The following is a 13,604-nucleotide window of genomic DNA, read 5'->3' as shown; positions in this document are numbered from 1 at the left end:
CAACACAAAGCAACATATCATTAGAAAATAACATTAGCTTTTTTTTAAGTGCCTGTTAATTTAAATTTTAGGGTTAATTTTAAATATTTAAAAAGTAATATGATTTTATTAAAAAATGAATATCTATCATATTGCAAATATAAAAGTGCAATTAATGTTTTTAAAATAAAAAATATTATATCTACATATCAGTTAATCCTAAAGAACGATGTCGATAAAACCGTGTTTTATTATATGGTAATCTTAAAAATGAGATATGTTATCCATATAAACAAATATCACTAGTTTTGTCTTTAACCTAATATATCAAAATGAAGAATAGCATGATAATAATAAATGCACAATTCTAGAATAGCATTATAGGAGTTAACTAATTATCTTTTTTGTTTAATTTCATTGAAAAAATTGGAACATGACCAGTGGAGTTAAATCCTTCTTGGCAGATTTAAGTTACCTCAAATTAATATTTTTCATTTCACATAATTTCTTAGGCCATAAGTATGTGCACAACATGTTTAAAATATACAAGAAATCAAGGGATAAAGTCAGATAAATTATAATTATATTTTAAAGTTTAATATAACATCGACTTCGCTCCAAACGTTTTTAAAATCCTAAATTTAAATATAAATAGTTTCATTTTCACATGTAATTATCAGTGTAAATATTTTAACACCACTGACCAATATTACAGAATAAGGTTTAGATTCAAGTTTTGCACATTAAAAAATACTCGTAATCAAATATTAAAAAGAAAAACCATTGTACATTCAAAAAGAAGTTAGTTTATAGTAAGTTTTATAAGAGAATTTAAAATGAAGATAAGAAAAGAGAATAAAAATTGGAGTAAATGCATTAAAAGGGAAGTAAAGTCACGTATACTCCCAATTGATCTCGAAGTAAAATACCCCAAAATAAAAAAGAAAAAAAAAAGGGCTCTGAGTGGCTCCATCGATCAGTATCTATCTTATCAGGGCATTATGGCAGTGGAGTCAGACTCAGAGGGCATGCATATGGGAGGAACGTGTTTTCCAAAGTCAACTTAGGGATCAATGACTATATCAGGCCGTGTCGACTAATATGTAGAGTCGGTTGCCAAATTAAATAAAGAACCTTCACACTATCTACTAAGTAATATTCTTTTTCGCTATCTGATGTGATCTTAGACTCAGCCATGCACGCAGCAACAAGTAATTAACGCTCACTTAACATCTCAATGCCAATATGCAATGCCAGATGTATATAGTTTGTCTGGAAAACGACACATCTCAATCTTAATCTCGTTTCATTATGAAAATTTGTATCTGTATAATGTTTATAAAATAGAATGTACAATAAAAAGGAAAAGTATGATATAATAATTGATGTTATTAAGAGAGAGAAAAAAATTAAATATTATATATAAAGTGTGGTACTACGAATAACATAACTCTTACATTATTATTATTATATTCTATATTCCGTATATTAACTTCTTTCCATTATTATATTCCGTTGGGTGATAGATCCGTGCAGCTCGAGGAAGGCGACAATTACGCGTTTGATACGTTTGCTTACAACACTTAATGTTCTCAAGGTTGAACTTCTATATAAAGGTTCTTCTTGGCCACTCTCTCCCCATCCTTTATGCTTTTACTCATCCAACCAATCATCGAGATCAATCTTAATCACAAATATACAACTAGCTAGCCATTTTTCCCTCTACTACTCTTATTCTTCTCAATCCCCTCTATACTACTTACTTTCTTGGTTGATTGTTCGTGTTTTCCTTCAATATTTTCTCTGTTGTGAGTGAGAATTTTAGTCTTGATTTGAAGATGGTTTGTTTGGTATCTCGCACAGGAAGGGAGTTGCAGAGATACAACAACATGGGTGGCCGTCAAGTTGTGGGGTGAGTTTGGTTCGTTTTTGTTTTTAGTGTCTTATTGTGTCTGCGAAGCGTTCCTTTATTTTTCACATGGGTTAATTAACTTTCAATGGGAAATAATTGGTAGGTGCCTGGGGGGCACCCTTTTTCATATAGCACCCCGTTTTTGTTTGGTCATTGAAAGGGTACATCTGGGTCTTGATATATGAAAATTCATGACTTTAATTATCATATTCTTAAATATTGCCTCAGCTCAATTACTTCATAACTATTTTGTTTCACTCATTGACTCCGCTATTTAATGTCTATTTGTCCAGATGCATACCTTATAGGTATAAAGAAGATGTATATGGAAATATGAGCAACGAAGTGGAAGTACTAGTGGTTAGTTCACAGAAAGGTCAAGGATTGATGTTCCCCAAGGTACTTTTGTTGCTCATTGTTCGTTAATAATTTAGTTAAAGAGCATTTTAACTTCAGTTTTAGAGTTGTGTTAAAACAATTAAAATAATAAATTTTTATTTAAAAATGCATTTATTATATTTTTATAACTTTAATGTAATAAATAGGTCTTTTATAATAAAAAAAATTATTAGTTTTAAGTGTTTAAATTTAACTATAAAATTGAAGTTAACAAACTCTTTAGTTAGTTTTAATTTACTCAATTTGCAATTGGCATTCGTCTGTTCTGAACTCAGGGAGGATGGGAACTTGATGAATCTTTAGAAGAAGCAGCTTGCAGGGAATCCCTTGAAGAAGCAGGAGTCAAAGGAATCGTTGAGGTATTGTCTAATTAAATTCCATTATGCATTGCACTCTAGTAAAAAGATCTAAGCAAAGCTAAAAAGATTTGATTTCAAAAGAAACTGAAGTAATGTAACTTCCCCCTATATATCAATGTGCAGTGTGAATTGGGCCAATGGAGTTTCATTAGCAAGAGACATGGCATATACTATGAAGGGCACATGTTCCCTTTGTTTGTCAAGGAGCAACTTGATATGTGGCCGGAGAAAAATCTACGTAGAAGAATATGGGTATGTTTAGGCTCGATCTCTACTCATATTTTGCACATGTTGATTAATATAAAAATATGCAATGAGAAATTTTTCCTAATTTTCTTTGTGATCACTTTTGTAGATGACTGTCGCTCAAGCTAGAGAAGTTTGTCAACATTGGTGGATGAAGGAAGCATTGGATATATTGGTTCAACGACTCATGTCTTCACAACAAAATAAAGATATAGCATTGACCAGTTCTTTAAGTTTTTAAACAATAGCTTTAATCTTTAGGTAGGGAATGTCAATATTTTGTATCTTCATGAATTTGAGTTATAGAGAAGTGTTGATTAGAGAGGAACAGAATTAATTGTAGAGAAAAATGGAATTGCAATTTTTATACAACTTCATTCTTACGTACGTACTGTCAAAACTTACGAGTATACTTCCAAATTCCCTGTACTTGAGCAAGTTGAAAATGATTTCATTATTAAACAAGTTCATTTTGAGCCATTCTCTATCTCCGTGTCGTTTTTTGGTAAATAGACCCCAATTTTACAAACGCTATTGAGCAATGAAGAACAAAACCCTCATTACCTCTAGCTAGTTTCTATCTAAGAACAATTTCTCGAAAGTTTAAGACATAATAAGCAATGAAGCACAAAACCCTCACTCTAACCACCTTTATTTTGTTGTCTTATGAATGTAATGTAGTTATCCTGCTAGCTTTCTACCAAAGAACAGTTAATTCTCTCAAAAGTCAAAATTTTAAAATATAAGTTCAATTTAGATAAACTTCTAAATGTATAACTATTAATAGAAGAAAAAATAAATAATTTTTTATAAGTTTAAAAAATTATACATTTTAGATTTTTTAAAAAAATTTAGAATATAAGTTAATTTTAATTTATAAAAAATGATTGGATATCTATTTTATTTTTATCTTCTAAATGTTTATTAAAAAAATTATGCAATTAGGTCAAAAAATAAATGCTCTATATCAATCTTATATCTTTAATATGCTACTTGCACATAGGGTTTGAAGCAATAACAACTTATATATTTTGTCTGCATTAAATTTTGAACCAACGTTATTATTTATATAAGAATCTTTTCTTAAAAATAAAAGACAAACACAATTTTTATGTACTCTTAGGACCAATGTATTTTAATTAAAATTAACTCGTACTTATATTTTATTTTAATCTTTATAAATGTTAAGGTCTAATTTTCTTGTTATTGTTATTTTTTAAAAATTTGTGAGATAAATTATGTTTAAAGTTATATGATTCAAACTATATATTGAGTTAAAGATAATTGCCTAATTAAGGACATGCACTGGTGCTAGCGTGATGTTTGTTTTCATAAACTGGTATTCATATTCATATTTGAGCTTTTTCTTTTAAGACTTTTAAAACAATTTTCAAGAATTTCTCGTAGACATACATGACTACAGTAGTCGCCTATCTGGTTGAAGGATACTTTCACATTGTTAATAGGATGCAATTAATTATGACTCGTTAGAGTTAGCTACAAACACGCTTACCCTTTGAGGGCCCCACTTTTCTTTCCTTAATAATATTATTTTATAAATATAATTTAAATATATGATAAATACATTTTTTGAATGAATTATTAAAATATCAATAATATTTTTTAATATGGCAGTTTATTATTTGATAACAGTATGAAATATTTTTACACTGTTAATATATTAAATATTTTTTCACTTCGCATATATATGTTCTAAAATTAAATTCACAGGAAGATAGGACCTTTTAATTTGAATAGCAGTTATAAAGTAACAGTTGCGGTTTAATTGTAGGTAGTTGAAATTTATTATTATAAAATAAGTTATATTAAATACTCATTAGTGCTCAGTTATAAATAAAAGTTTGAAAAAAAATAACAAATTCTATTTGAACAGTGATATAACGATATTCTACAAAAGGCAATTAAGTTTTGGCAATGGGTCAAGTCCAGCACACGTGCATGATACTTTTGGCTCTTGAATTGTCGGGCATGATCAAGATCAACGTGAAAATGAATTTAATGATAAAAAAAAGGGAATTTATAATATTCTTTTAGAATTGGAGCACTCGGGTGAGAGGGATTGCATTTGATCTGGATGATGTACTGCACACACGCATACTCACATTCTGATATTTCTCACGATCACAGAACACCATCACTGGAGCTTCATGAGGCACCTTAAACATTAAATATTAAGTTGATGGCTATTCTTGAGTAACTTTTCCAGTGTAACAGAGAGGATACTCCATAGTTCTGCCATTAACAAAGAACTAACACCAACATCACCAACAATCCTCCAAACTATCGATCCATCCCTTAACAACCCACCCCACCCAGTGGGACCATCCTGATAAACAGCGCCATCAACGGTGGCTTTAGTTTAACCTCTTTGAGGAAAAGTCCATCCAATAGCCGCATATTTATCCGCAGCAGGCGGTGGGCACAGTGTGGCAGCAGTCAACCCCATAAAACGAATCTTCACTGTATATTACTTTAAAATAACGTATTTTAAGCATATTTAAGGTGAGATACATGACACTTTGACACATGTTATATTATGTTTGTTTCTTTGTCAAACTCTCTTTTTACGCTTTCAAAACACATAATTATAAACTTGAATTCTCTCTCTTTTTTAAAATTTATTTACATGAATAATTATTATTTATGGACATACAAATAGAAAAATATTAGAAAATTAAATTACTTATTAATATATTTAATTGTATTTACTATTATGCCGCGTATGATGTTGGTCTGCTTATTTAATCGCATACGATTTTGGAAACCTCTGCATCGATTGTGTACAGGTACCTGTGCAACGTAGATTGAAAGAATTGGGTCAGAAACAGGCAACGGTTGGAGAATCATATTCCATTATATTCCTAACATAAACGAACTACGAAGGTTCTTTTTTATTTATTTATTCCTTTTGTGTTGTGTGTGTGTCAACCAAAGCGAAGACTCTTTGAAACGCCTGAGATCCACTACTTGTCCAAGTGGTTTTGTGACCAAACTTGAAACTTATGTTATGAAATACATATTACTCCTGTACATTTGCTCTCTCTCTTTAATTAATTCATTATATTTTTTAATCATTTACAATCAATTTACTTTGTATATTGATATGCTAATCTTTAAAATTTAACTATAAATATATTAACAAAATCCTTTAGAGTTAAAACATTGGTTAAGGACATATATAAAAAATATATATTAAAAGTTACATTAAAGATACGTCGACTGATATAATAATTCATAATAAAGTAATAGCATAAACAATATTTATAATTTCAGTATATTTATATTAAATTGATTACACTTTAATATTAAATACTTTGTTTATTGAATAAAAAATATAAATAAAAATACTATTAAATATTATATTTATTATTTTAATATATTTATTAGGTATATAAATTTTTAGATCACTAAGATTTACTTGGAACATACAAAGGCACATAGTTTTATACTAATATAAATCTAAAAACTCTTACATTTAATTTGAGTCTTTTATTTAATTTATATCTAATGAGATATAATTTATTACTTCACTAATTATTAAATGTAAGTTAAATAAAATGTTTAAATTGATTTTAAGAGCTTTTAAATTTATACTAGTATAAAAATATGATATATATATATATATATATTATACTTTAAATTAAATATTACATTTATTGAATATATATAATTATAAAATAATATATAAGAAAATTAGTTTACAAACATGTTAAGAACTATATAAGATATAAATGTACATAAAAAATAATTTCTTAAATTTTAAGTTCAACTGTTATTTTAAACTGTACGTGCAAGAAAATTTGACTATATATATACTAATTGCTATGTTTGTTAATTGTGGTGTATATTTTACTATAATAATATTATTAAATGTTATGTATGTATGATAGTTATAGATACTATATGTATTAATAAAATATATTATTTGAATTATAAATTTAATAAGTGTTTAATGATATAAGTTGATGAAAAACTAATACTGACCGTAAAAAAGAAAAAAAACATAAAAGATAATGCTAAGTCAATATTTATACAAGCAGATGGGTTATTTATTCAAATTAATTATTTATAACACACAAAATTTCAATAATGAATGAAAAATATAATCTTCAATAATATTAAAAAATAATTAAAAATATTATTTATATATTTCATATATAATTAGTTATATATTAGATTTTCAAAAGTAACATCAATAAAAAAATTATTATTAAGTATAACGAGAATTATATAAACTATATTCTAAAATAGAATTTACAATAAAACACTTAATACATTATTTTAATATATATGTATATATATAGTATCGTAACTGTACAAATAAAAGTCGATAATTCATATTATTAATTTTTTTATAAAAAATATACGTGCTATATTAAAAAAATTTATCTACAATTAATTAAGTATAATAATTATTAATATATAAAAATAAATATTTTTATATTTTAATTTTTTTATTTGTCGTGCAAAATACGGTATTTTATCTAATTTAATATATTTTTGAAATAAAAGACCGAATCATGTAAGCCATATGTCATAAAGGGGTGCGTTACATAACACAATAAGCATATTATAATTTTTTTAATAAATTAAATAATTTTATTTTTATGATAAAAATGTAATTTTTTTTAGAACCTGACTATTTTTTTTGTTCTGTTTTCTTTCTTATTAAGATATATGATTTTATTATCATTAATGCTTTTAAAATATCAAACTATTAATTATTTTTTAAATTTATACATTAAATTAAGTTGCTTTTTTTCATTAAATTAAATTTAAGCAAGTTTTTTATTTTGTTATGTTATGTAATTGATTTTTTTTCTCATTAAAAAGTAATTTTAATTAAAAATACGATTTTAAGCACAGAGCTTCAAATTGAAGACGCTTTTTAGGATAAATTAAAAATTAAAAATTATTACAATTTTAGTATTTTAAAAATTTAGCATTTCATGTATAATCAGTAGATACATCATATAATCTAATTTTGTAATTTTTTTTATCTATTTTAAAATCTTATCTGTAATATTCATTTTTAAAATTGAACAAGTTTCTTATTATATTTTATTATTATTTAACACATTTAAATGTTATAATCAATTATACATTTTGCCTCCTTTAATTTTCAACTTCGTACGTTTGTTTATTTAAATTAATTATTTCTATCTTTATAAAATTTAAATTAATAATTTTATTTCTGCTATCTTAATTTTAAAAATCTCATAAAATAATTGCTAATATATATATATATAATAAAATTATTAAAATAAAATCTATGCAAATATCATCATTCAGAAAAGATGTAGCTAATCCATAAAAGGAAAAAAAGATGTAGATAAAACTGAGGGAAACAAATAACATTGATTTGATTTGATTTCATAACTTTCGTTTCCTTTTATAATAATCACGAAACAACGCGCTAACAGCAAATGGGTAAAAATAAAATAAAAATTAATATCACCCAACCCTCCTTCCTCGTAATTAGAATTTATTATGATATTTTCATAATAAATTTGTTAGTAATAATTTACTTATTATTATTATTATTAAAATCTTATTACTTTTTCTCTTTTTTATGTTGTAACAAAAAGTACGTGAATATTTTAGCATTTCTCAAATACAAAATTGCAATCAACCAAACAAATGTATCATTGTAATTGAATTATCTTGAAAACTAAAACAAGTAAATAGATAATCATGAATATTTATTAGGTTTTAAAAGAAAAGGAAAAGAAAAGAAGTCATAGTAACTAAAAAGCTACGCGCAGAATATTTATCAAATTACGGTTACCATTGAAACTAATTAATGATTTCACGGTGTTTGTAACTGGCAGGAAACCTCCATGAAGTAACAGTGAAATTATGCCATCTTCAACTTTGCCATTTCTGTTACCAATGGATTGCTTCACATTCAACCTTCACAATAATGTGCATAATATATTTTGATTTTAAAAATTTTAAATTTATTTTTTATGTAATGTAAAAAATTTATATTATTAATAAAACTTAATTAGCAATATCATCAATCAATTAAAATATATCATAAATATTATTTTTATTTTAAATATTATAAAAACTTAATGACTCTTAATGATACAATTTTAAATCAAATTATTATTTGTATTAGTACGATATATAAAAAAAGTAGAAAGTGAATTTTAAAAAAAAACTGATATTTCCACGAAATTTCCAATACAATGTTACCATAATTTCTATATGAAAAAAAAAAAAAAAACCCTTATATATAGCCATACCTGTAGACGTTGTTGCTTCAACCTCGTACTCATATCCTTAATTCCCAATCTTTCTTTGCTAGAAGTCCCAGGCGGTTGGAACTTCAAACACCATAGTCAGCATTTGTTTACTCTTCTTGAGTCTTGACCCCACCATTCTATCATGCTTGACTTAACACATAGCGCTACATGCAAAAAGAGGTGGCGAGTGGCTTTCACTGCCATCGCTTTCATCAAGCCTCTTCTTAAGTCCAAAGACATTAATGCTAGGAGCCTCACGCGCTCCTTCTCATTTGTAGCCATTGATGTGAACCATGACCCCAAACTGCTCATTGGAATCGTGAGGGAGAAAAACATGGAATCATTGACCCGATTTGGAGGCGTGAAAGAAGTGGTTACACTTCTTCAAACCGATGTGAAGAGTGGCGTCAGAGACAACCAGGTGGAAATTGATCACAGAAAGCATGTCTTTGGTGTCAACATGTTCCAGAAACCTCCAGCCAAAGGTTTTTTGTCCTTTGTACTTGAAGCTTTTAAGGATACCACAATTATTATCCTTTTGGTTTGTGCTGTGCTTTCCCTTGGCTTTGGTATAAAGCAACATGGGTGGAAGGATGGATGGTATGATGGAGGTAGCATCATATTGGCTGTTATTTTGGTTATTGTTGTCTCTTCTGTGAGCAACTTCAAGCAATCTAGACAATTTGAAAAACTTTCTGCCAAGAGTGACAACATAGGAGTTGAAGTTATTAGAGGAGGTAGACACCAAACCATATCAATCTTTGATGTGGTGGTTGGTGACATTGTTTACTTGAAGATTGGTGATCAGGTTCCAGCTGATGGGTTGTTTTTGGAAGGGCATTCATTGACGGTGGATGAATCTAGCATGACAGGAGAAAGTGATCATGTGAATGTAAACGGAAACACAAACCCTTTTTTGATCTCTGGGACAAAGGTTACTGATGGATTTGCAAACATGCTTGTTACTTCTGTGGGTATGAACACTGCATGGGGTGACATGATGAGTTCCGTAACTAGAGAGCTTAATGAGGAGACACCTTTGCAAGCACGTCTCAACAAGTTGACTTCTGGTATTGGCAAAGTTGGGTTGTTGGTGGCTGTTATTGTTCTTGTGGTCTCTATGATACGTTATTTCACAGGAAGCACAAGAGATGACATGGGGAACCGGGAATTCTTTGGAGGCAAGACTAGTTTTGGTGATGCTATGAATGCAATTGTGGGAATTGTTGGCGCAGCAGTGACAATTGTGGTGGTGGCAATTCCTGAGGGGTTGCCTTTAGCTGTTACTTTGACTCTGGCTTATTCTATGAAGAAAATGATGAGGGATAATGCCATGGTGAGGAAAATCTCTGCTTGTGAGACAATGGGATCAGCAACAACAATTTGCACTGATAAAACTGGTACCCTTACACTGAATGAAATGAAGGTGACAGAGGTTTGGGTTGGGAAAGAAGCAATAGCAGAAGATGGCTATTTGAATCCTAGATTGGTGCAATTGTTGAAAGAAGGAATTGCTTTAAATACCACTGGAAGCGTTTACCAACCCCATCAAAATTCTGTGCCTGAAATTTCAGGCAGTCCAACTGAGAAAGCATTGCTTTCTTGGGCTGTGTTGGGTTTGGGGATGGATATTGATGAAGTGAAGCGAGATTGTGAAATAATTCATGTGGAGACTTTCAACTCTGAGAAAAAGAGAAGTGGGATTCTGATGAAGGGGAATAGAGGAGGAAGCACACTTCATACACACTGGAAGGGAGCTGCTGAGATGATATTGGCAATGTGTTCATACTATTATGATCATAGAGGGAGAATCATGACCATGGGTGATGAAGAAAGGGTTCAAATTGAGGACATTATCAATGGCATGGCAACCAAAAGTTTGAGATGCATTGCCTTTGCGGAAAAGTGCTGCACAGAGAACAATGGGCAGGTATGTGAAAAGCTTGAAGAGAGGAGACTAACATTGCTGGGGATACTTGGATTGAAAGACCCTTGTAGGCCAGGAGTTGAAGCAGCAGTTGAATCTTGCAAGAATGCTGGAGTGAATATCAAGATGATTACAGGAGATAATGTGCACACAGCAAGGGCTATAGCTTCTGAATGTGGGATTCTTGATCCTAATGAAGAATTGGATAAAGAATCAGTGGTTGAAGGCTTTCAATTCAGAAACTACTCACCTGAGGAAAGAATGGACAAGCTTGACAAAATCAGGGTCATGGCCAGATCATCTCCACTTGACAAGCTTTTGATGGTTCAATGTTTAAAGCAGAAGGGTCATGTGGTGGCAGTCACAGGTGATGGCACAAATGATGCACCTGCTTTGAAAGAAGCAGATATTGGACTTTCTATGGGAATACAAGGCACTGAAGTGGCAAAAGAGAGTTCAGATATTGTGATCCTTGATGACAATTTTTCTTCTGTGGTAACAGTACTAAGATGGGGAAGAGGTGTGTACACAAACATTCAGAAGTTCATTCAGTTTCAGCTCACAGTCAATGTTGCTGCACTTGTCATCAACTTTGTAGCTGCAGTTTCTTCTGGTAAAGTGCCTCTTACAGCAGTGCAGCTTTTGTGGGTAAACCTCATAATGGACACTCTTGGTGCTTTGGCCTTGGCCACTGAGGAACCCACTAATGATCTCATGAAGATGCCGCCTGTAGGTCGACATGAGCCACTTATAACCAAAGTTATGTGGAGAAACCTCATTTCACAGGCACTGTATCAAGTGGCTGTCTTGTTGGTTTTACAATTCAAGGGAAGATCAATCTTTGATGTCAATGAGAAAGTGAAGAACACACTTATTTTCAATGCTTTTGTCTTATGCCAAGTCTTCAATGAGTTCAATGCTAGGAAACTGGAGAAGAAAAACATCTTTGAGGGACTAGGTAAAAATAAGTTGTTTATAGTAATCGTGGGCCTAACTATAGCTCTTCAGATATTTATGGTTGAGTTTCTGAAGAAGTTTGCTAACACTGAGAGATTGACTTGGGAACAGTGGGGTGTTTGCATTGGCATTGGTGCTTTGTCTTGGCCAATTGGACTCCTCGTGAAGTATATCCCAGTTGTTCCCAACTACCAGTAGTATTTTTCAGTGATTTAAATATTTTATTGTTCCATTGCTTTTGCATTTTACATTTTTTTGTACATAGTGCTTTATTTCATGGAATTTCTTCTGCTTAATGATCAATGATTCAGTGTTTATGCTAAAACATAGGCTTTGCCATTTTCCATCATTGATTTTACTAAATCAAAGCTACTCCATTCTGTAGGCTTTCGTGAGATATAGAAGAGAACTTTAAAATAAGAAACGGACAAACAAAAGAAATTCATCTAAATAATTTTTAATTGGGAAATAAATCACGGATTTTAAATATTTCATGGCGTAAATTTGAGAATATTTTGAGTTGAGAACCAGAAAGACAAAGTGACAAGAAAATGATTGACTTTCGTCAACGATTCTAATTATTCATAATACGAAAGTTTAGTCAATTTTGTCGTTGAACTTGTTTGTAAAGCTTGTAGAGAATTAAGAATACGAAAATGTTTTTTTAATTGAAATTGTTGAAGTATGAAGTTGATTTGTAAATTAATTTAAGTTTCCACTTTAGAAATGAGTTTTAAATATAAGAATTGATTAATCAATTCAATTCAAAAATTACCAAATGTCTAAATTAGTTCTTAAGAAAACATTCCAACTTAGAACTGATTACTGTTTTCTGTTTTTAAAAATAAATTATAGTATAAATTTATATTAAAATTTATTTTTAAAAGCAAAAAACTATTTTCAAAATAGTAATTAAACATACCCTTAATCTTTGGATTTTGAGTTTAAGTTTTCAAGGACATAGCTATCAAAAAGTTTACTGTCTATAATAGATGAGTTTAATATCATTTAAGATTTTCAGATACATGCACAAGTAGTATTAAAAATAATTAAGAAATAGTTGTTTTTAGGGATGTTTTTTAAATCGTTACTTGATTCTCCTAATATATGCTCTTGTGCATATGTTTAAACAATTTATTGTTGATAAATATTATAAATGTATTACTAATATTTTTGTTGATATAATTTAGTATATTGTTTTTTATTTTTTCAGTTTTAAATTTGTATAAAATTTTAGTTATCAAACACGTAACTCGATTAATAAGAGTTGTTTTAGTTTAATATGCAATAAATATTTTCTTTATTTTTAAGTAAATATTTATTATTATTTATTTTTATACTGTTGATGATCATTTGGAAGATTAGAAAAATAACACTAACTATTAAATATATTTTAAGACAAGGAATGAAATGGAAAAAGAGTAATGCTATTTTAATATTCAATTTTGGTTTCTATACCGAAGGGTTGCACTACACATTCATTTTGCAATTACATAGTCATCTCAACGTTATTATTTATTACTCGTTTTTTTGTGTTATTTTTTAATATTTTT

At 29.1% G+C, this 13,604-nt stretch overlaps 2 protein-coding genes across 2 annotated transcripts; both read left to right on the top strand.

Moving 5' to 3' along the window:
* Nucleotides 1-1,814: 1,814 nt before the first annotated feature.
* LOC113855808 (nudix hydrolase 17, mitochondrial-like) lies at nucleotides 1,815-3,136 on the top strand. Its single transcript, XM_027487437.1, has 5 exons — nucleotides 1,815-1,891; nucleotides 2,185-2,290; nucleotides 2,566-2,649; nucleotides 2,773-2,901; nucleotides 3,005-3,136. The coding sequence occupies exons 1-5, from the start codon at nucleotides 1,818-1,820 to the stop codon at nucleotides 3,134-3,136; spliced, it is 525 nt and encodes a 174-aa protein (XP_027343238.1). The 5' UTR covers nucleotides 1,815-1,817.
* Nucleotides 3,137-9,306: 6,170 nt separating this feature from the next.
* Nucleotides 9,307-12,249, top strand: LOC113855807 (putative calcium-transporting ATPase 13, plasma membrane-type; the record flags this gene model as incomplete). The annotated part of the gene is made up of 1 exon (XM_027487435.1): nucleotides 9,307-12,249. A coding segment is annotated over one exon (2,943 nt), but the record flags the coding sequence as incomplete, so codon positions are not given.
* Between the last annotated feature and the right edge of the window lie 1,355 nt (nucleotides 12,250-13,604).

Source organism: Abrus precatorius, unplaced genomic scaffold (genome assembly GCF_003935025.1).
Source record: "Abrus precatorius isolate BTA unplaced genomic scaffold, Abrus_2018 Scaffold11, whole genome shotgun sequence".
Lineage (NCBI taxonomy): Eukaryota > Viridiplantae > Streptophyta > Magnoliopsida > Fabales > Fabaceae > Abrus > Abrus precatorius.
The sequence above is the reverse complement of the archived record's forward strand: the minus strand, read 5'-3'. Positions and strand labels throughout refer to the sequence as shown.